General features: G+C 40.4%; 1 protein-coding gene across 1 annotated transcript in view; it reads left to right on the forward strand.

The window, feature by feature from the left end:
* Positions 1-17,628, forward strand: part of ttc8 (tetratricopeptide repeat domain 8) — a 41,155-nt gene extending 23,527 nt beyond the window's left edge. Inside the window, exons 4-14 of the mRNA XM_033027390.1 lie at positions 338-497; positions 599-688; positions 1,472-1,516; positions 2,272-2,357; positions 4,646-4,733; positions 5,554-5,664; positions 5,786-5,925; positions 7,632-7,806; positions 10,514-10,636; positions 10,745-10,828; positions 16,271-17,628. Coding sequence (XP_032883281.1) covers positions 338-497; positions 599-688; positions 1,472-1,516; positions 2,272-2,357; positions 4,646-4,733; positions 5,554-5,664; positions 5,786-5,925; positions 7,632-7,806; positions 10,514-10,636; positions 10,745-10,828; positions 16,271-16,387 — 1,219 coding nt within the window. The 3' untranslated portion in view covers positions 16,388-17,628. The remainder of the gene's footprint in view (positions 1-337; positions 498-598; positions 689-1,471; positions 1,517-2,271; positions 2,358-4,645; positions 4,734-5,553; positions 5,665-5,785; positions 5,926-7,631; positions 7,807-10,513; positions 10,637-10,744; positions 10,829-16,270) is intronic.
* The last annotated feature ends 5,978 nt before the right edge of the window (positions 17,629-23,606 follow it).

Raw genomic sequence — 23,606 nt, forward strand, 5'->3', positions numbered from 1 at the left:
TTGTGGAGTACCGAGGCAAATAAATAAATTATGGGTCTTTGCCCCAAACATTATGAAAGGCACTGTAATCTGTTGCTATCCTAACATGCTGATTGTACCAGAATCCAAAACATTTAGCTGGAAATAACATAACATTACTTAGACTTCTTGAGGGACCAAGCGTTCCAACCAGAAATTCCAACAGAAAGAGCATATTTTTGCAGCCTCCCAGTTATGGTAAAGAGCATTAAAGTGTAAGGCTCCACTAAAGAGAATTGGAAGAATCTTGGACAGTTTTATTCCCCTATGCCATTAGTTTTCCTGTAGTTCTGTTAAAACATTTTATCTCTTCTCACAGACCCATGTCTCAGTCTGGAAGACCCATTACTGGGTTTGTGAGACCAGGCACCCAATCTGGCAGACCTGGCACCATGGAGCAAGCTATCAAGACTCCAAGAACTGCTTATACAGCCCAACCAGTGACAAGTGCTTCTGGTAGATTTGTTAGGCTGGGAACGGTAATTTTCTTTCTGCAAGAACATTTTCTTTTACATTTCTGGTATTTTTCAGTTTTATGAATAAAATTATTTTATAATTACAACAAATTATTTTTCTACAGGCATCCATGCTTACGAACCCTGATGGACCCTTTATTAACATATCCAGATTAAATCTAGCCAAATATGCTGGGAAGGCAAATTTAGCTAAGGTTTGTGTCAAATTTTAAAAGCTCATATAAAATGTTCACATTAAACTCATTTTCGTAAGCCCAATTTTAGCTGTATTGATCAAACAATGTGAGATTATTTTAATACATTTTTCTCCTTACAAAAATGTATAATTATCCATCACTTTATGGAAAACTTTGGCTAAATGCAAATTGAGATGAAATTTGAACAAAAAAAACTGCAAAACTGGTGCAATTTGTAATATAGTTTGGATTTTGTTAGTTTAATTTGAGTTTCACTGTATCTTAATTGGTACATGTGACAATAAACTGTCCTTTGAACTTTTTGAACCTTTGGCTAAGATTTTTGATTGTAATCAAAATGGGAACTCAAGGCCATATTATTGATTTGTCATGTTTCCTTAGGGACCAGCTTATTTTTAAGAAGTTTCATTAGTAATTGCTGAAGGAATATTTAATTTATGCTGCTTCTGTAGTTAAGATTTAACCTATATTTTTGAATTTTATGTCTATTCAGGCCAATACTTTCAGAGCTGTGTGTTGGATCACTCTCACCCAGCAGTAGTTTAATTTTTTGGTTTAAGAAGGTGTCAGGAATACTCACCACAGACTGGTGAGGTTCTCAGACATGTAAAGAAATAAGCTCCCTCCTGGATTCCTTCAACATTTATTCAAGACAGACCACGTGGAAGTTATTCTTTATTATGAAAGTGGATTTTAGATGCGTTATTTTTTAGTGACCTGAAAATCCTGTATTTGAAAAGGTTTACTAATATTCAAATGTATGTATATTTTATGTTTCAGACATTATTTGAATATATATTTCACCATGAAAATGATGTCAAAACTGTAAGTTATTAACAAATCCCCAACATGAGTATATAGTTTCTGAGTAAATTTCTCTTGAATGTGGGAAATGTATGTATGCATGCAGAAGATGAATGTAAAGAATCTGAGGTCAGATGATTTTATATATGAAAGAATAATTCTGATTTGCTTTTGTTAACATGGAACTTGAGTCCTAAGAGTGCATGTCACAAATACCAGCATGGAGTAAATGAATCCCAAAATAAAAATCGTCCATGTACTTGCTCATGCAAATTTGAAAAGCCTATCCAATACTAATTTAATTGACTCAAAATACAGAGTTAATGATTTCAGCCATTTATAGCCGTTAAGAAAGAGCCTCAGTGTATTCAATTTTTTAAGGATCTGAGAAGATATGGCATGTCCTTGGGAATTTACTCAAACATCTACAGATGCACTAAAAACGTATGCATCTCAGCCTGATATAGCACCTGCTCTGCTCATGACTGCCTGAACCTGCAGAGTGGTGAACACAGTCCAGTCCATAGAAGGCTCGTCACTTCCTTCCATTCAGTCCACCTTCATGGTGTGTTGTATTCGAAAGACTGGAAGTATTGCCAAGCATGTCTGCATGGCTATTCCCTTTCCCTCCACCGATGTTGCTGACCTGCCGTGTTCCCTCAGCAATTTGTTTTTTGCTCCAGATTCTGGAATCAAGAGTCTTTTTTTTCCCCATTCCACCATTATTAACTCTGCTTAATTTCTCAATAATAAATTAATACTTTTATTTCTAACAGGCATTAGATTTAGCAGCACTTGCTACTGAGCAGTCTCAATTTAAGGACTGGTGGTGGAAGGTACAAATTGGAAAATGTTATTACAGGTAAAATGAGCTAGATTTACATTAAGTTTATTCAAGATTCTTGTTAATAAGAGGATATCATTGATTCATGGCTACATTGCACTTCAACATTTTCAGATTTAAAAATGTAGAAGATATTAGTCCAGAAGTACAAATGATGAAGATATGTTCTTCTCTATTTCAACATAAAACAGACATGAACCTCCGATGCCTGTTCATTCATGGTTCGAGGTTCTTATTATGTCCAACTGCATATGAGCAATGAGAACACATTTCGGTTTGATTCTAAAAGTACACAAATGAGCTCTTCCGAATTAGTATGCAAGTTGTTTTCCACACTATCTTGTTTCTTGCTGAATGTACTTTATTTGGCTTTATAATTAGAATCATTAAACAATTACTGATTTGTCATGAACATCAGTAATGTACAAACTGTCTTTTCTGAAGAGAGCAGTGATGTTAAGCTTTAAAGAAACAAAACAGCATAGTAGGTCTTTCATACTGCCAAGCAAATTATTTGGCCTCCAAAACATTCTGCAGCTATGGAATCTAATTTCCTCTAAGGGACAGAACTTGCTGCTAGCAGTGAGCAATTCATACATGCCACTAACATAATGGAAAAAATATGGATTTGTGCTTTATGTATCCCATTATCAACTTGCTGATTCATAATATCCTGATGATAAATGGAAAATATTGCACAATCGGCCAGAACAATTACTATCCGTGAAATGGCTGTTTTTAAAAAAAATTGATAAATGTCAGTGACTTGTCCCCAGAAAAACTATCAAGACTGAATACTATTGAAAAAATCTAACCTTCAGATTTAATTAAAAGCTACCAGAATTAATAAAACATTTGCATTTTTTAAAATACAGAAACACTTGAGCATATTTAAACAATTGAAACATTTTAAACCAGCTCCAAGTATTTAAGTGTAGGATCTAAATTATCCTGTCCTAGGTGTTCTCCATTGCAGCTACTTCTCTCAGTTCAAATGAAGGATGCATCAAGCATAATTTGATGCAAGTGCAGTAAGCAGTTTCCTCAACTCAAAGCTACCAAGCTTGTGTTTCACTTCTGGATTATCAGAATTCAGCTAAAACATTGACTATGGAATATGACAGCAAGTTCAGTTGCAAACATTCTTACATTTGCAGTGTAAATGCCAATAGTTCTGGTGGGATTGGCTGCCATTGCAAAGCATGTCGAGCTATATTTAAATTTATAGATTTTTGTTTTGTACAATTTATGCTTGTAGATTTATTTTTTTTTGGTCTGATATTTATATTGTTCATATAGCCGCTTGCTTATGCATGGTCAAATGTTTACTTTTTATATAAAGTTTCAATCACGGTGGCACAGTGGTAGAGTTGCTGCCTTACCGCGCCGGAGACACGGGCGATCCTGACTACCAGTGCTGTTGTGTATGGAGTTTGTACATTATCCCCGTGACCTGCATGGGTTTTCTTTGGGTGCTCCGGTGTCGTCCCACACTCCAATGATGACAGGTTTGTAGGTTAATTGGCCCACTGTCTCCACCTCTTCCTTTCTTCTTCCTGCCCCCCCACCCCCACATCAGTCTGAAGAAGGGTCTCGACCCGAAACGTCGCCTATTTCCTTCGCTCCATAGATGCTGCCTCACCCGCTGAGTTTCTCCAGCATTTTGTCTACCTACAAATTATTTTCATTCCTTTGCTGAATTTGGGAATTTATCTTTCGGGTTGATTGACCTGCAAACTGTAAATTCCGTTGTTGGGCACTGTTCAATCCCTGAATAAGGTACTAAATTGAAACTCACGTAGGGGGAAAGGGCATTTACTCATAGATTTCACTGAATCTGGTTGGTCAGTGGGGAGCACTGTTATTTTTCCATTCTATGCAGAATTTGAACCAATGTAATTTTTGAAAGCTGTGTCCAAAAAGAATGATATATTAACAGTTTAAGGTCACAGTTTAAGGATAAGAAGGAAATCTTTTAGGACTGAGATTAGAAAAATATTTTTCACACAGAGTGGTGAATCTCTGGAATTCTCTGCCACAGAAGGTAGTTGAGGCCAGTTCATTGGCTATATTTAAGAGGGAGTTAGATGTGGCCCTTGTGGCTAAAGGGATCAGGGGGTATGGAGAGAAGGCAGGTACAGGATACTGAGTTGGATGATCAGCCATGATCATATTGAATGGCGGTGCAGGCTCGAAGGGCCGAATGGCCTACTCCTGCACCTATTTTCTATGTTTCTATGTAAAGCAAACTTTAAACATTTTTTCTACATTTTGCAAACTGTTTTCCATTTCTATTTTTTTTAAAGATTAGGTTTGTATCGTGAAGCAGAGAAACAATTTAAATCTGCAATAAAACAACAGGAAATGGTTGATACAATACTTTATCTGGCAAAGGTAAGCATCTGGCAAAGGTAAGTGACATAGGAGTCACCACCTTTCAAGCACTACTTTGCATTACATGATGTACTATTTGCTATATCAAAGCACATAAAGATGTCTGTGGTGGGACATCCAGTACTTCTTCAGCTCACCAAATGCTTGGCTGTAGAGTTGCTGAAAGCATGAGCAGTGAACAAAATGGCTGTCTTAGACCCGAGTGAACAATGCCAACACTGAGGAATCTCTTTTGAGGATTAGGAAACAATCACTAGGAATGGGAAAGAGTGAAATCAGTCAAACCAGTTACACAAATAGGAATTGTGTGGGCACAAAAATGGAATAAAAGAGATCGAGAGGGAAAAAAAACAAAGGAAGTATAGGAGAATTAAATGTTATGCCATTTAATTTCTGGAAAATGTAATCATTTGAACAAATGAAGTCTCTTATTTTAATAGAGATGATGATCAACAAATATTAACTAAGCCCACTTACACTACAAATTATGACCATAATATCTGTGGTGTTTTAAGCTTGCAATTTGCCTTGCAAATGCAGCAATGTGATGGCATTCTAAACTTGCCAGTGATGAGTAGCTAATGAAAGAGAGTCTTTGTGAAGCTAATGATGTTAACAACAGTTATTAGATACTCATATTTTATCTATAATCATTTGCACATAACAGTAACTACTATTACTACATAGGCAGCAAATTCTGCTTCCATATAGTATTAAGAATAATTATCATTTTTGTTCCTCAATCAATTCTCGGATAAAACGAATACACTGTATTGAAATGTTTTTACTTATTTTAATATTTTTCAATTTATTATTATAGGTCTACATTCGTTTAGACCAGCCATTGACAGCTTTAAGCCTTTTCAAGCAAGGGCTGGACCGTTTCCCAGGGGAGGTCACACTGCTTACAGGAATAGCTCGTATATATGATGTAATGAAGATAATATATCTATATACAAGAGTTTAGAAAATCTATCCAACATAAGCCAGCTTGTGCTTTTTCTTAATTTTGCCACATAATTACAGATTGATATTGTTCTTGAATTTAACAGGAAATGAACAACATCGTATCAGCAACTGAATATTATAAGGAAGTTTTAAAACAAGATAATACAAATGTAGAATCCATTGCCTGCATTGGGAGTAACCATTTTTATTCCGACCAACCAGAGATTGCACTACGATTCTATAGGTGAGATCAGAACGTGTTAATTATCGAATTGATTACAGGTTGTGATGCAAAACAGTTTTAGACTATTGGCTGGTGCAGTGTGTTCATAAAATGAGTTGAAGGTGCAGGCTCGTAGCAAGCACTATATTGTTCAGTAAACACGGTCAGTTGACTTGGATAGATGCAAAATGTTGGAGTAACTCAGCGGGGCAGGCAGCATCTCTGGAGAGAAGGAATGGGAGACGTTTCGGATTAAGATCCTTTTTCAGACCAATTGACGGTGTAGTCTGTTGAAAGAGGAAAAGAATCACAAATTACCTCAATGCTAATGGCATGTTGGCCTTCATAACAAAAGGAGTTGAGTATAGGAGCAAAGAGGTATTTTTGCAGTTGTACAGGGGTCCCAACATCGGGAACATGTTTCCTGCCTCTAGCGTGTCCAAACCCTTAACAATCTTGTATGTTTCAATGAGATTTCCTCTCATCCTTCTAAACTCCAGAGTGTACAAGCCCAGCTGCTCCATTCTCTCAGCATATGACAGTCCCGCCATCCCGGGAATTAACCTTGTACATCTACACTGCACTCCCTCAATAGCAAGAAAGTCCTTCCTCAAATTAGGGGACCAAAACTGCACTCCAGCTGTGGTCTCACTAGGACTCTGTACATCGGGAACCTGCTGAGTTACTCCAGCACTTTGTGTCTATCATCCGAAAGATATGTTTGACTTCTGAAACATGGAGGATAATTTTCACTTACAACACCTGTGATATCTGGCAGCGCAGGTCCCTCCCTCTTCATTTATTGAATTCACCCTCTCCATCCATTTTATTTTATAGTGAAATTAACTGATAATCTTGACAGGAGCACATCAAAGTGAGCATTATAATCTTCTGAGAACATGAAAACTTGGGATAATATTATTTGCTATGCTCATTTTCTTGCGAATGAAACATAAATAAAGCAAAGGAATAGTTAAATCTGAAGCCGGATGTTGAGCAGCTAGGTTGTTGTCTCTGCGTCAATGTCTGCCAGGCCCTGAGCTCCATTTGGTGGGTGGTAAAGCGGGCACTCAGAAACAACATAGTTGGCTGTCTGTTGTTCTGCTCCGCATTCACAGGCTGGGCTCTGACGGAGCCCCCATCTCCACATGCTGGCATTGAAACGCACAACTCCAATATGCTCATGAATATGATCGTCAACTCTTGCCAACCAGGCCATTGATGAAACTAATTACATTATATATTTGTGCTGCCTTGTCCTGGCACTCAATTCCTGCACGTTTGTCGTGGTAAGAAAAAAAACTACTACTTCCCACTCTAGTTCCAGGTTTAGATCTAGATTCTGATGACATTTGCCCATGCAGGAAAAAAGGAAATCACCTTTAAACTCTGCTGAACATTTCTTAGTAACAAGCCACATTTTAGTTAGGTCAAGTAAAAATATTGACCTGATAATATTAAAATAAAAATGAGAAAATGAAACAATATTTAAATATGTAACTATCATCAGAACTTTCCCTGACAAATCCACATCAAAGAAACATGGCAGTAACCCTTCCAGATATAGCATTGTAATTGCAGTGTAATGATCCACGATCTGGAATATTAAAACTTTAAAATATTGGGAATGCTGCTGCCTTTATTGTATGGGATGAAGCAATTTATAAATGACAAAATGGAGCAATTATCTTAAAATTATGGTTTAAAAAAAATCTTGATCTCCACAGGCGACTTCTCCAAATGGGTGTTTATAATTGTCAGCTCTTCAACAACCTGGGGCTCTGCTGTTTTTATGCACAACAGTATGACATGACTCTGAGTTCATTTGAAAGAGCACTCTCCCTAGCTGTGAATGACGAGGAAGTTGCAGATGTATGGTATAACCTTGGCCATGTTGCAGTGGTATGTAGTGACCTCTACATTTTTTCTTTGCCTTTGTTAATCAGAATATTAGTGAGATTTTAATTTTGTTTAAAGATACAGCACGGAAACAGGCCCTTCGGCCCGCCGAGTCCACACTGACCATCGATCCCCACACATTAACACTACCCCTACACACACTAGGGAACAATTCTACATTTATACCAAGCCAATTTGTGTGGGAGGAAACCAAAGATCTTTAAGAAAACTCACGGGGAGAATGTACAAACTCTGTACAGACAAGCACCCTTAGTCAGGATCGAACCCGGGTCTCAACCGCTGTAAAGCTTTAGCTCTACTGCTATGCCTCCATGCCACCTGTGATCTACAGTAATTCCTGAAAAATAAAAGGAAAATAAAATGGAATGATATCAGAAACAATGGTGATATGGCTTTGCCATAAAATTAAAAAAACGTGATTAAATATATTTTATCTTCAATATATATCTAAATGGTAATGGATAGTGTTCTTTATCAATTGTTACCTCTGTTTTTCATCATATTGTTATATTTGACATGGTTATTAATTTATTCATAACATTGTTACTGAAGATCATGTTGTATGACTGTCAAATGACTCAGTCGTACTAACATGGTACAACGGTATTTATTGAAAGGCACATCTATATTACTAAAACTCTGATCTTGACCGCTTTTGGCCCACTGTGCTGCGATTTCCGACAGGACGCCGTCACCTATGGCCGTCATTTTTGGCCACCTCGCTCAGAGCCCCCCTCCGCCTTCCGGATGCGGAGGATTTTTCCCATCGATGACAAATCAGAGAGATATTAATGTTTTTTTTTAAATTCACCATTCTCTCTGCTGCCCCTGCTGGAGGAAGGGAGAGGGACTATGAAACCAGGAAGTGGTGTGCCTCACTCAGTCTCTGCAAGATGGATGAAGCCAAAGGGTCACGTCTCTCTGAGCTCTGAATAACATTGAACAAATGCCTACTCATCTGTGAGTCCCCTTAATGTGGTTTGAAAATGAAAATATGGTTTGTTTGAAGTAAAAAGGCACTGCCTGCAAATGGTTGTTTGGGTGCTTTGGCTTGAAGTTGAAAGGCACTACTTACTGCAAATGGTGGCTTGGGTGCTTTGGCTTGAAGTTGAAAGGCACTACTTACTGCAAATGGTGGATTGGGTGCTTAGGCTTGAAGTTGAAAGGCACTACTTACTGCAAATGGTGGCTTGGGTGCTTTGGCTTGAAGTTAAAAGGCACTACTGCAAATGCACTTACTTCCTGTTTGCACTGTATATTGATTTTAGATAAAACGCTACCACTTACGTCTGTGATTTTTGGCCATCTTACTCAGTCCCCCTCCGCTGAGCAGGTGCAGAGAATTCTACCCATCAATGAAAAATAAAAGTGTTATTAGTGTTTAAAAAAAGTTGAGAATCTCTCTCCTGTCAATCACGCCATGAAAGCCACACCTTTTCTGGAGAGAGGGGGAGGGGTAATAAAACCCGAAAGTGTGGGTGTGGCTCAGTCACTGCATGATGGGGGAGGGAGAGGTCACGACTGTCTGAGCTGTGAATCAACTGAACACACTGAATGTCTACTGAACTGTGAGTTTGGTGTTTTGTGTGGTTTCACCCTGCATGAAATGGTATGAAGCTGCATTTGAATTTGGTGGCCTTGCATCCTGCTTGAAATGGAATGAAACTGCACTTGAATTCGGTGGCCTTGCACCCTGCTTGAAGTGGTAAGAAACTGCACTTGAATTTGGTGGCCTTGCACCCTGCTTGAAATGGTAGGAACATGGATTTGAATTTGGTGGCCTTGCACCCTGCTTGAAATGGAATTTCAAGGAATAGTCATGAGTTAACTGCCAGCCCACCAGCCGTGAGTGAGCTGCCAGCATATCAGGCTTGAGGGACTGAGCTGCCACCCCAAGAATCCATACCAGCACTCCAGAAAGCCCCCCCCCCCCCCCACTAGCCACAATATTGGAATTGGTGGAGAGGTGAATATTGCGTCGGGGGACCAGCCCTCCCGTGTGAACATAGGACCCAATGGGGCCCACTTAGTCTAGTGCTTATCTAATTGCCCTTGAGAAGTGGTGAACTGCTATTGGCTAGGAGATCCATAACTTTGTCCCAATAATGAATAAGGAGCAGTGCTACATTTTTAAGGTGGTGATATTTGGAAGAGGACTTGCATATGGATGGCATCTTGTGCTCTTGCTGTCTACATCTACTAGAAGGCAGAGATTATTGGTTTAGGAAGTTGTACCAAACAGAATGTCGAACCATGAATTAAAGCAGAATTTGCTACTGAATTCTTTGGAAAGTCCATTTAATACAATGTGTTGGGTTTTTTACACTCCTCACAAAAATGCACACCAACATTTTTATTGTGTATTTGGATTCTTGGAACAGACTCGGACACGGGAGTAAACTAACGCGCTTCTTTATTCCAGGACGCCACCTTGAGTCTCCCCCGCACATGCGTACTTGCACAAGACATCACATATACTAATTATATATGCTAATTATATCACATACCTAACAGTTTTTTTTTTTAAAGCATACCATGAATTATTTAAATGCTAAAGTCTTTGGCAATGCTAAAAATATGTCCAGGTGATATATAAGGAAAGTATATTTTTGATCATTTGTTGTCATTTGGAATGATTATGGCCCCAGTTTATATATGGAATTTGTAAATAGGCATTGTTATATTTTAGGGAACCGGGGATACAAATTTGGCCCATCAATGTTTTAAGCTGGCACTGGCCAACAACAACAATCATGCTGAAGCTTATAACAATTTAGCAGTCCTGGAGATGCGCAAAGGGCATCATGAACAGGTGAGCAACTTGAATTTTCATGCAATATGCAGGAAAACATTGTTTTATCTTGGGGGGGAAAAGCATTGCATTTATTCCAAGTATCTAATTCTTTATTTGTATCTCAAGGCCCGGGGACTTCTGCAGACAGCTGCTGCTCTGGCTCTGCACATGTACGAACCACATTATAATTTTGCTGCACTTTCAGATAAGGTAATGAATATGGAAAAGAAATGACTCTGAAGAAATGTAATCATTAATTTTGCAATATACAGCTAACCATTGGTGCATGCTTGCATATTTTGGGTAGGGATATTATACAGATGATTCAGTTTTCCTGACGACTTCTGCGAGGAAGTTAATTTCCTCACAGAGAATTTAATTTCAGAAGTTCTGGTGGTATTGTGAAATTGATTTATGCATCTCCATTCTAAAAAAAGTACTTGATGATATTTTTTTCCCAGCAGTCAATTACCTACTCTGAATGATTTTGTAGTAGGGCTATTGCAAATGACTGCAACAATGGCCAAGGAAAGATAAATGCAAAAGATTCAATCTATGATCCATTATATGTGGAGGTTGTGGGCAGGAAGATGAGAATAAGTGGAACCGAAGTGTGGTTTGGGCACTAGGATCACAGAAATTAGGACCATAGTTTGCACGTAAATAAAGCACAGAACCCTGCCGGAGGGAAATCCACTGCTGAACGAAAAGAACATTTGTGAAAGTTAAACCCCTGTCCCACTTTCACGACCTCTGCCGAGTTTACCCTTGACTCGTACTCGCAGCATGGTCGTAGCAGGTCGTGATGCTAGTCGTAGGTACTCGTGGCATCAAGTAGGTCGCCGTGTTTTTTCTAGCCTGATAAAAAATGTCCACGAGTAAAAAAAAGTCGTCATGGAAAATATCAATACTTTTTACTCGTAGCTGGAGAGATTTTTGGAGAGGAGACGTGTTTTAGAGATGGCAGCAAAAAGGCAGCAGCGCAGAGGGAGGGCACAACCCTAAAAAAACCGGCCATGCAGGTGTTGCCCACCCAAGAGGAGTGGCAGGAGGTGATGCCACTGGAGGTGATAGTGCAGGAGGAGGTGGTCCTGCATGAGAGACCCCTGGAGGAGGAGGACAGGGTGGTAATATATGTCCCCACCACCACCCCATCCTTCACTGCCTCATTTGAAGGCAGTAAAGCAGCCCTTTCTCCTGTGTCTGACACAGCATCAGAGGCAGATGCCCCATTGAGGTTATGCCCTTCACCAGGCAGCAGGAGGGGGACCTTGACGAATGGTTCCAGCAGAATGCTATCCTGTACGAAAAGGAAATGCCATCCACTGCCCCACATGTGTGCTTAAAGTTCCATCTTTTGTCAAAGCCCAGCGCCACTCTCTTCCAGTCATCTGGTGTACTGGGACAGTCCATCACATCATCTCCATTCACCCATTGAGACCTCTTCTTGTGCTTCCTCTTCACCCTTGCTCTTCCCCTTCTGCCTTACTTAAAAGGCTGCTGAAGCAAAAGGGCTACTGCAAACAGCAGTAAAACGTACATGGTCGAAGCCAGTCTTCAACATAGTTGAAGGAGGTCGAAGGAGGTCTTCAACATAGTCGTGGGTGGTCTTCAACATAGTCGTGGGAGGTCATAGTCGTAGGAGGTCGTAGACATAGTCGTGGAAGGTCGTGGGAGGTCGTAGGTTACCGCAACCATGATTTTTTTTTAGGTCCTTTAAGGTCATCAGAATTAGGTCGTGAAAGTGGGACGGGCTTACGGATCTAATGGTAAATATGGAATAATTACATTCCGATATGTTGACTAGGAGATTTGTAAAAGAAAAAATTACATATGGTTAAAGTGCACATTGTCAGATTTTAATAAAGGCCATTTTTATACATTTTGGTTTCCCCATGTAGAAATTACAGCAGTGTTTATACATAGTCCCCCCCATTTTAGGGCACCATAATGTTTGGCACACAGCGATGTCATGTAAATGAAAGTACTCGTGTTTAGTATTTTGTTGCATATCCTTTGCATGCAATGACTGCTTGAAGTCTGCCATTCATGGACATCACCAGTTGTTGGGTGTCTTCTCTGGTGATGCTCTGCCAGGCTTGTATTGCAGCCATCTTTAGCTTATGCTTGTTTTGGGGGCTGGTCCCCTTCAGTTTTCACTTCAGCATATAAAAGGCATGCTCAGTTGGGTTCAGATCGGGGGATTGGCTTGGCCACTCAAGAATTGACCATTTTTTAGCTTTGAAAAACTCCTTTGTTGCTTTAGCAGGATGTTTGGGATCATTGTCTTGCTGTAGAATGAACCACCGGCCAATGAGTTTTGAGGCATTTGTTTGAACTTGAGCAGATATGATGTGTCTATACACTTCCGAATTCATTATGCTACTACCATCAGCAAGTGAGCCAGTACCTTCAGCAGCCATACAGGCCCAGGCCATAACACCCCCATCACCGTGTTTCACAGATGAGGTGGTATGCTTTGGTTCTTGGGCAGTCCCTTCTCTTCCTCCATACTTTGCGCTTGCCATCACTCTGATATAAGTTAATCTTCGTCTCATCTGTCCACAAGACCTTTTTCCAGAACTTCGGTTGCTCTTTAAAGTACTTCTTGGCAAACTGTAACCTGGCCATCCTATTTTTGCGGCTACCCAGTGGTTTGCATCTTGCAGTGTAGCCTTTGTATTTCTGTTCATGAAGTCTTCTGCGGACAGTGGTCATTGACAAATCCACACTCGACTCCTGAAGAATGTTTCTGATCTATCGGACAGGTGATTGAGGATTTTGCTTTATTATCATCAGTTGTGGAGGTCTTCCTTGGCCTGCCAGTCCTTTGCACACCAGTAAGCTCACCAGTGCTCTCTTTCTTCTTAATAATGTTCCAAACAGTTGATTTTGGTAAGCCTAAGGTTTGGCTGATGTCTCTAACAGTTTTATTCTTATTTCTCAATCTAATAATGGCTTCTTTGACTTTCATTTGTACAACTTTGGTCCTCATGTTGATAAACAGCAATACACGATTCCAAATGTGATGGAAAGACTGGAGGAAAGACTAGGTGGTGAGAGCTCTCTTCTACCTGCATTAAGGAGGCAATTAAACTCCTGAGCAATTACAAACGCCGGTGGCCATGTGTCCTGAAATGGGGGTCTATGTATAAACACAGCTATAATTTCTACATGGTGAAACCAAAATGTATAAAAATGACCTTTAATAAAATCTGACAATGTGCACTTTAACCACATGTGATTAAAAAAAAAAAATTTTTCTATTACAAATCTCAAATTGTGGAACACAGAGGCAAATAAATAAATGATGGGTCTTTGTCCAAAACATTATGGAGGGCACTGTATATGGCAGAGGTTTTAGATTAGATTAGATCCTTTATTTGTCGTTGCCTGCAGCCATACATATAATAATAAACACACAATAAGCACAAATTAACACAAATTAACATCCACCACAGTGAGTTCACCAGGAACTTCCTCACTGTGATGGAGGAAAAATCTTAAAGTTACTGTCTCTTCCTTCCCCGTTCTCACTCTGCGCTGAGGCGATACCCCACCGGGCGATGGTATCAGTCCTGCGGCTCAACCGAGCGTCGCGAACGGGCCGGTTCAAGCTCCGCGGCCCGGGGTGGCCGAAGTTGCCGCCCTCCAGTCCAGCGGACGCAGCTGTTGCCGAGGGAGCTCCGGGAAACAGGCACCAGCCTGTGACCTGCGAGCTCCCGACAATGTCGTCCACTGGCCCGCGGCTGAGCCCCGGATTCAGGTCGCCGCCGCCTCGGCCACCGGAGCGGCGTGTCAGCCACGAGCCGGGCCGCTGCCACCGGAGCGCCGTCCCAGCCCCGAGCCGGGCCGTCCTCACCGGAGCGCCGTCCCAGCCCCGAGCCGGGCCGTCCTCACCGGAGCGCCGTCCCAACCCCGCGCCGGGCCGTCCTCACCGGAGCGCCGTCCCAGCCCCGCGCCGGGCCGTCCTCACCGGAGCGCCGTCCCAGCCCCGAGCCGGGCCGTCCTCACCGGAGCGCCGTCCCAACCCCGCGCCGGGCCGTCCTCACCGGAGCGCCGTCCCAGCCCCGAGCCGGGCCGTCCTCACCGGAGCGCCGTCCCAGCCCCGAGCCGGGCCGTCCTCACCGGAGCGCCGTCCCAGCCCCGAGCCGGGCCGTCCTCACCGGAGCGCCGTCCTCACCGGAGCGCTGTCCCAGCCTTGAGCTGTGCCGCAGCCGCCGGAGCGCCGCCGCAGCCCGAAGATGGCCAGCCTGGTGAGTCCTGGCTGGCTCGGTTTCCGGAGCCTCGAGGTCGGTCGCAGGTTGGAGGCCGCCAGCTCCGCCATTGGGTCTCAGCGCAGACGGAGGCAGAGAAGGGGGATACGGCAAGAAGAGTCGCATTCCCCCGAAGGGAGAGACAGAGAGGTGGGATAGAACAGAGGTTCACCTGTATCTTCTCCAACCTCATCTATTGCATCCGGTGCTCTAGATGTCAGCTGATCTACATCAGTGAGACTAAGCGGAGGCTGGGCGATCGTTTCGCCGAACACCTCCGCTCGGTCCGCAAGAACCTACCTGACCTCCCGGTGGCTCAGCACTTCAACTCCCCCTCCCATTCCCTGTCCGACCTCTCTGTCCTGTGTCTCCTCCATGGCCAGAGTAAGCAACACTGGAAATAGGAGGCATCCTGCGGGCATGAACATTGAATTCTCCCAATTTTGTTAGCCCTTGCTGTCTCCTCCCCTTCCTCAGCCCCCAGGCTGTCTCCTCCCAGCTCTCGGGCTCCTCCTCCTCCTTTTTCCTTTCTTCTCCCCGCTACCCCCCATCAGTCTGAAGAAGGGTTTCGGCCCGAAACGTTGCCTATTTCCTTTGCTCCATAGATGCTGCTGCACCCACTGAGTTTCTCCAGCATTTTTGTGTACCTGGGATAGAACAAAGAATGGTCCACTTAGGAACCGCATGGCATAACACATGCGGTTCCTATGTGTTTAAAATACAAACAAGTTCAGCCAAGTGAAGTTTTATCATCCAAATTCTTGCATTTATAAAATTAATAATGGAGTTTCAAAAATGTAGGAAAATATTTGTAGATATCTGAACTATGTGAATGTATGGATCCCTTCCTTGGATGTCCACTTTCTCTTCTTAACTGCTTGATAATAACATTAAAGTGTTTAGCAGCAAATAAGGCAGCTAGCAGATACATTAGGTTTTTGCAACCCTTTTAATTTCTGGTCTTTTTTGTCAGAATGGAAGTTAAAATCAAGGCCTCTGTTTATACTACGAGTGGCAAAACAGGCTTTTCAACACAACATCACTGCTAGGTGAAAAAGGACAAAAAGTACTTTTAATTGGGTTTGAGGTGCTTAGCAAAGCAGTCGTGTTCTCTGCAACAAGGGAATTAGCATGATGAGCAAATCTGATTATTTTGGGAAATCTAAAAGTGTGATGTTGAAGCTTCTGAACTAAAGTGAAGTAAAATGTAGAGATGTGTACCATTTAATGGTTGATCTATAGAACATCAATATTTGTTGGGGAGAAGGCAGGAGATTGGGCTTGAGAGGGAGAAATAGACACGCCATGATTGAATGACAAAGCAGATGGTCCGAATGGCACCAAAATGGTCTAAATCTGCTCCTATGTCTTATGGTCTTATATTTGTTTCCTACAGGTCGGAGATCTTCAGAGCAGTTATGTAGCTGCACAGAAATCAGCAACTGCATTTCCAGAACATGTTGACACTCAACAATTAATCAAACAACTGCAGCAACACTTTGCCATGCTTTAAGTAACCAATCCCTAATGATTGTGTAATATTGTTGAGAGGAAAACTGCATAATTTAGTTTTTGTATTTTATTGCAGTTAACAATGGTTTAGTGAACACTAAGACCAATATCATTCTGTAATGACAAATCTGAGAGTCGTTTAATGGAGAATGAGTTAGTTCTTTGTGCATGCGAATCAATGTCAGAATGGAATCAACCTCCTATTCTGTACAGACATTGGTAATTTCATTCAGTTTCTCTGTATAAAATGTTTTTTAAAAATGTTGATTTAAAAAAAAGTTCAATTAATATAAAGAAGCTGTCTTGGAAAAAAACAATGTTGCATTTTAAAAATTGTGTTTCTATTGCACCATTGTTTCTTAAGAACACACTCGGTTTCCCTGTGGATAGAGTTGATAAGCAATTGCTTTTATTGACACCCGTGCAACTATACTCTATTAAATAATGTGGCACGCAGTCTTCAGCATTTTTAGCTTGCAGTGACAAAAATAGACTTGCAGCTATTAAATAGACCTCTATTTTCGAAAATCCTGCAGGAAAAATAACTTATTGTGAGTCTGAAACACTCTAGCTCTTAACCATTTTTTCCTCATTAATGCACTTATTTTTATAACAGGTATTTCTATAACATAAAGTTTCTTAAAAGCCCTACTATATGTATCTTGAAAAATGGCTTGCAGGCACTGATAATAAGACCAGCAGGTGTGGGAGTTAACTGAAAGTAGATCTAAAAATTGAGTCTTGCAAAGGTGAAAACTCATGAAACATTGAAAATTAACAAGTCTAAAATTAGACGCAATGCTATGTAATTTTAGAACCGTGTAGCTTTAATATTCAAATTGCATTTCATTAATTATTTATTTAAAAGGTAAAAGTTTAGTATTTCTGCAATATTTCAACTGTATTATAGAATCTCCACCACAAATTGTCACTAAATTTAACAGTTACTGCTTTATCCATTGCTTTCCTAATATTTAAGTATGTTTACTGTAGTTTGATGTTGTGTCAATGCTTTCTTTTGTATATCTAAAAAATTGCATTTGCAACTGTTATATTTTATTGCCTAATGCAACTTATGTCTGCATTAATAATCCTCATGCCAAATTTTAAAATTGATTTGAATTCATCACTACCATTGTTATTTTACATTGTTATCTGTATTGCCCCTCTTAATATTTGTAACTGTGCTGTATTACATAATTTAAATAAACATGAGAGTTAATTTATGCAAAGCAAAATCCACTAGCTGTTGGTTGAGTGATGATGTTGACACGAAGTTACCTGCATCTGTCAAATATTACCACAGAATTATTTTATTCACTGGTAAAGGATTAACGCAAATGCATTAGCAGAAATTATTTTTGATAGTGCGGTCATATAATATGGCATTCCTCTATTTTAAATGAGGCGCCACCCGTGTTAAAATGACAGAAAGTATTTCTAACTTTTTCTTTTTTTGGCGATTTTATGCTGCTCTCTTGTTTCGATAACATAAGTGCCCAGTCATCTCTTGCCCTGCGTTTCAGTAGCTGGACACAAATTCAGAAAACAATATTGTGCGGCTAGTTCAAGCTGAAGCTAATCTGCACTACTAAAGCAGGCTGCATCTCCTTGAATGGAACGCTCTTCCAAGCAGTGAATCTGAAACTGAAGGATGGGAATGAGCAACTCTTATTTTTCTTGGTGGCATTGGTGATGAAGTGATGTATTTGCAGGTGAGTAAACCATAAATCTAGTTATCCAGAGGACTAGACACAATAGATTTGCTTAAACAGTTAAGATCTCTGATTATAATCTACAAAAATGTTATGTTCTGCACAAGGTTAAAGTCAGTACTCAATTCAGTCATCAATTGCCCTGTTTTTTTGTTTTCACCACTCCAACTAGTCCATCACGTGAGTAGATTGCACTAACATACTTAGTTTGTTTTCCAGACCCAACTGGTAAAAGCCAGCGCTACCAGGCACATATTGAATACTGATGGCTGAACCGGCACAATCTAATCTAAAGTGAAGGCACCAGGCATGTTGAAAAATATAATGTTAATACATATTGTTCAGAATATTAAAGCAGAAATGAGAATGCAGTGAATTTTTGGGGATGCAATCATTGAGATTTGAAATGTATTAAATAAAAGATACAAAGTATAAATCCTGTGTTGGATAGTTTATTTAACTTGGAAAATTATAGACATTTTTTCAAAGCTATAGCCTATAAAACATGACTGTTTTATTTTGTAAATCTTTATTAAAGGCCAAATGTGTTAGATGTTAAAATTCGCTTGCTTTTTATCAGAAATAAATTATGACGTGCAAAATCAACCGGATACAAGGTATCTAAATTTAACGTATGCGTTGTTTTTCTCTTGGAATAATATTTGGGAGTGGGTTTTTATATTTTCAATGATCACCAGCTGGCGCTGGCTGTATGCCTGATTGCATTTTGTTTATCCAGATTACTGTAATTGGATTGTGCACAGGGAGACTTGCATGCAAGAGTAACAAAAAGATATGTAGTTGCTCAGTCCTCCACCAGCTGCTGCTTAATGGTGAAATCTTCTGGGATCACTGGCTAGCCTGCTTATGATGAGTGATTTTTAAATAAATTACAGAAGTAGGGTTAAAAATAATTCATAAAACAAACTGGGGGGGATAAAAACGCACAAAGTGTAATTATTGAGTCAGGTCAGGTGCCTATAAAAGTCAGACAGTTGAATTTGCATCCATTCATTTATTTAAGAGTGAAATATATTTACTTATGAAATTAACAATTTGCGGGCTCAACCATCAACCCTGCTCATACATTAATTTGAGGTTCCTTTGAGCTGTTCTTGTATGGGTCTAATTACATTCAACATAGTATGAAAGGAAAAGATTCAGTGCATTATCCAGTGGCATATTTTGTATTCAAAAGCTGAAATGAAATAGCAGTGATACAACAAACCTAACAATGAATGACAAGTTTTAAAGGATCATAAGATTGATGAGGCCAGTCAACCAGGTAAACCAGAAATGCAGTATTATTTAAATGATGAGAGATTTGAAATTTGGGTGTTCTTGCACGTAAGTCATTGAAAGCCAACTCGCAGATGTTGCAAGCAGTTAATGCTTGTGGTATCTTGACCGTAATTGTAAGAGTCTTTGCATACAGGAACAAGGTTGTCTTGCTACAATTACACAGTCTTAATAAGAATGCACCTGGAATACTTTATATAATCAACCTAAGCAAATATATACTCTCTATTAAAGGAGCGCAAGAAGATGCAAATAGACCGGTTCCTTAGCTGGCTCGTTTGATTATTCAAGAGCAGAAAAATGGGAGGAGATCTCGTTGAAACGTGCAAAATGTTGATGGGACTTGACATGCAGAATGCAGGCAGGTTGTTTCCCCTGAATGGGAGGAGTGGGTATGATGAGGTTAGGACTGTACAAGGGGTCACAGTCTCAGAATATGGGGTAAGACATTTAGGTCTAAGATGGGAAATTACTTCACTAATAGGGTAATGAATCTGGAATCCCATATAATATAGAGGGGATTTTTAGACACAAAATGCATCAAGGGAGGGGTAGAGAGTAGAAATATGGTATCAAGAAGATTAGCAGTGCTTGCATTGAATAGTGCAGCTAGCTCAAAGGATAAAATACCTTTTCTGTGTGTTTCTATTTAAATTCATGCATTCTGAACATCCCAACCCTATGTCTCATCCCATTGCTGCATTCGATTGTTACAAATATTCACCAATCCATGTAAAACTTTGAAATGGACCATTATGGATGTAGACTTGCTAGTAGCAAAGACTGAAATGTTGAAATTAAAGCAGAAAATGCGAGAAATATTCTGCACATCAGGCAACATTTGTGATGAGAGAGTCAATATTTCTGGTCACAGGCCTAAATATCCAGGCACTAAATACATTTTATGGATGAAAACCTTTGACTATTTTTGCTGTTGTCCTTTCAGTTTAAAATTCCACCAGCTTTTGAAGACACGATAAAGGTCATAGACCAAAATATGCTAGATCTTCTGGGAAGTGGTTGAAGGTGTGGTGGTGTGATGCAAGGGTGCTATTTTCAGCAGCCGAGGGTTCCTGGATATAAACACCTGTACTATTATTTCAGGTCTCATTTTAGGGCAACGTGTTCCCAGCCATTGTTGAGAGCACGCTGCTGTAAATGGCTGACTGTAATTTAAGCATATAATTTGTAACTATAGGCGCTGCATTTTTCTGGAGAATTTACCTTTTGTTTGGATACGTTACTTTGATTACTGTCATAAATTCTCTTCCCTCTGCTCTAAATAATATTTTCCCTTTGACTAAATTAACTTTGTTTGCTATAAGGTTTCTGCCTATCTACCTAAATAAGTTCAACACCTTGAGTCACACAAAGGCAGAAGACAGGTTGTTTCGTTCAGAAATGCAGCATGGAAACAGGCCCTTTGGCCCATCGAGTGCGCCAGCCATCGATCACCCATACACTAGTTCTATCCTACACACTGGGAACAATTTACAGAAGCCAATATACCTACAAATCTTGACATCTTTGAAATGTGGGAGGAACCTGGAGAAAACCCATGCGGTCACAGGTTGAGTGTACAAACTCCATTCAGACAGCACCCATAGACATGATCGAATCTGAGTCTCTGGTACTGTATGGCAGCAACTCCACTGCTGCACCATTGTGACACCCTAAATGGTACTTTCCTTGAATTATAGGGACCGTTCTGAACACAGGTCCATGAATTTAATCACACTGACACAGTGATTAAATTCAGGGACCTGTATCCAGAATCCTTGATTAATTATCCACAGGCTTCAGTTTAAAGTTCACTTTAGCAGTTGGGGGAAATAAATTAATTAAATAAATCTGCAATAAAAAGTTAGAATTTTCACTAGTATACTACAGTGAAAACACCAGATTTGGTTGACTAATATCCTTTAGAAAAGATCTGCCGTCCTTGCCTAAATATGGTTCACAGAAATAATGTGTCTTTGGAGTGTAGGAGGCAGTTATTATTTCATTAGCAATCCTTATCATGAGTGACATGGATAAAGTGAACACTCCGAGACAAACACTGAGTAGAGGATTCTAAAACTAGGTGTGGTGAGAGAGGAGAGAGTTTAGAGGTACCTTGGGACATCTTCACACAACGTGTAGTTGGTATCTGGAATGAGCTGGTAGAGGAAAGTAAAAGTCGATTATGACTTTCAAAAGACATTTGGCCAGGTATGGGTAGGAAGGGTTTAGAGGGATTGTGCCAAATGTAGGCAAATGGGACCAGCGCAGCGCCAACCTTGTCAGCATTTGGCCAAATGGCCAAAGAGCCTGTTTCCATGCTGTGCACTGTATATATAGCTCCATGGCCAAGCAATAATGCAAAAAATACCACACTGACTTACCATCGGTCCCCACCTCTTCCATTAGCTGCAGATAACAATGTAAATAGTGAGTGTAATTTCTGACTGCTAGCATTTCTGTTGTCAGTGCGATATTTCAGACTCCTTTCAGTAGCTTAGGGAAGTATGAGAAAATAAAATATGAATATCTTATTGAGCTCATGAACAAAGACTACATACCATATGGATCTCCCAGTTGGGAACCATTTTTAACTCTCCTTCCCATTCCTGTACTGACCTCTCTGTCATTGGCCTCCATTGTCAGCGAGGTCACACGCACGTTGGAGGAATACACATCAAATTCTGCTTGGGTAGATTACAACCCAACGATATGAAATTTGAATTATTCAATTTTAGGTAACCTCTAACAATACCGACCCCCTTTCTCCCCCCCCACCCCCCCCCCCCCCCCTTCCCTATGCCCAATCTGCACTTGCACCTATTTCTCCCCTTCCTTTGGCTTCACAATTTGCAACATTTCAATCCTGTCTCACACCTTCAGTTTTAATCTTTGACCTTTGTTCCAACCATCTGCTTATCAAAACCTCCCTCGCCTGTGTCCACCTATTATCTGCCATGCTTTGTCCTGCCTCTCTTCTCCCAACTCCCCCCCCCCCCCCTCACCCTGCAATCCGTTTGAAGAAATGTCCTGACCCAAAAGTCACTTATCCATGTGCTCCAGAGATGCTGTCTGACTGAATGAGTTACTTCACCACTTTGTGCCACAATGAACCATTGAGCTGACATTTTAAAAAAAGTAACACAAGTACACTTTGTACTTTTTGTAAGATGCGATAGTGAAATCTAATAAGTTACAACATTATCCTGGGAAAAATATGATCAGCCATTGTGTCAGTGTTCAACTTCAAGATCATAAAATTTGAAGATATTTAATTTCAATGCATTAGTGATGCTTAAATAATCATCCTTTCACTCCTGGACTCACTCTGTAGTAATGCTTGTGTGTGGTACTCCACCTCCAAGCTGCATCTGCCCAAGTCAACGGAATGAATTTTGGAGGCTGAGAATGGCAACTGAGGCAGCTATGTAGTGTGGGGATGAATTTCCTGGTAGTCAGGCTTTATGATATGTGAGGACACAGCATCCCCCTGTGGCTGAACAAGAGAACTGAATCGTATCCAATATGGACACAAAATGCTGGAGTAACTCAATGGGACAGGCAGCATCTCTGGAGAGAAGGAATCGGTGATGTTTCGGGTCGAGAACCTTCTTCAGTCTCGACCCGAAACGTCATCCATTCCTTCTCTCTAGAGATGCTGCCTGTCCCGCTGAGTTTCTCCAACATTTTGTGTATATCTTCAGTTTAAACTAGCATCTGCTGTTCCTTCCTACTTCCTAAATCCTATCCAATCTTATTATTTTACATATTCTCAAATAGAAACAAATACATTTCACAAAGCACATAATGGATTAGAAGTTAATTGTGACTAGTTTTTAAGTTCCATATCAACTACAAAGCCAGAGGTCAGGCTGAATTTTTGCTTTGAGTCCTATCAGCACCTGGTAAATACCAGTGGAGAATGAAAAATAAAGTTAATGTTACAGATTGATTACTTTTTATCAGAACTGCTAGTTTTGGTACAAACTGGAAAGGCTGATTATCTGAAATAGTGAAGTTCAACCAATAATATGAACTTACTTTTTATTTCTTTGCAGATGCTGTATGGCTTGCTGTGTATTTCAAATATGTTCTTCTATTTAATTTTTTTAACAACTGCAATGTTATTGTATCTCAGAGCTGCAGCATTCTTTCTTTTTTTCCTATGTCCTCATTCACCTCCTTGTCGTGAAAATCGTCCAGACA

The sequence above is a fragment of the Amblyraja radiata genome, chromosome 9, assembly GCF_010909765.2.
Source record: "Amblyraja radiata isolate CabotCenter1 chromosome 9, sAmbRad1.1.pri, whole genome shotgun sequence".
Taxonomy (NCBI): Eukaryota; Metazoa; Chordata; class Chondrichthyes; order Rajiformes; family Rajidae; genus Amblyraja; species Amblyraja radiata.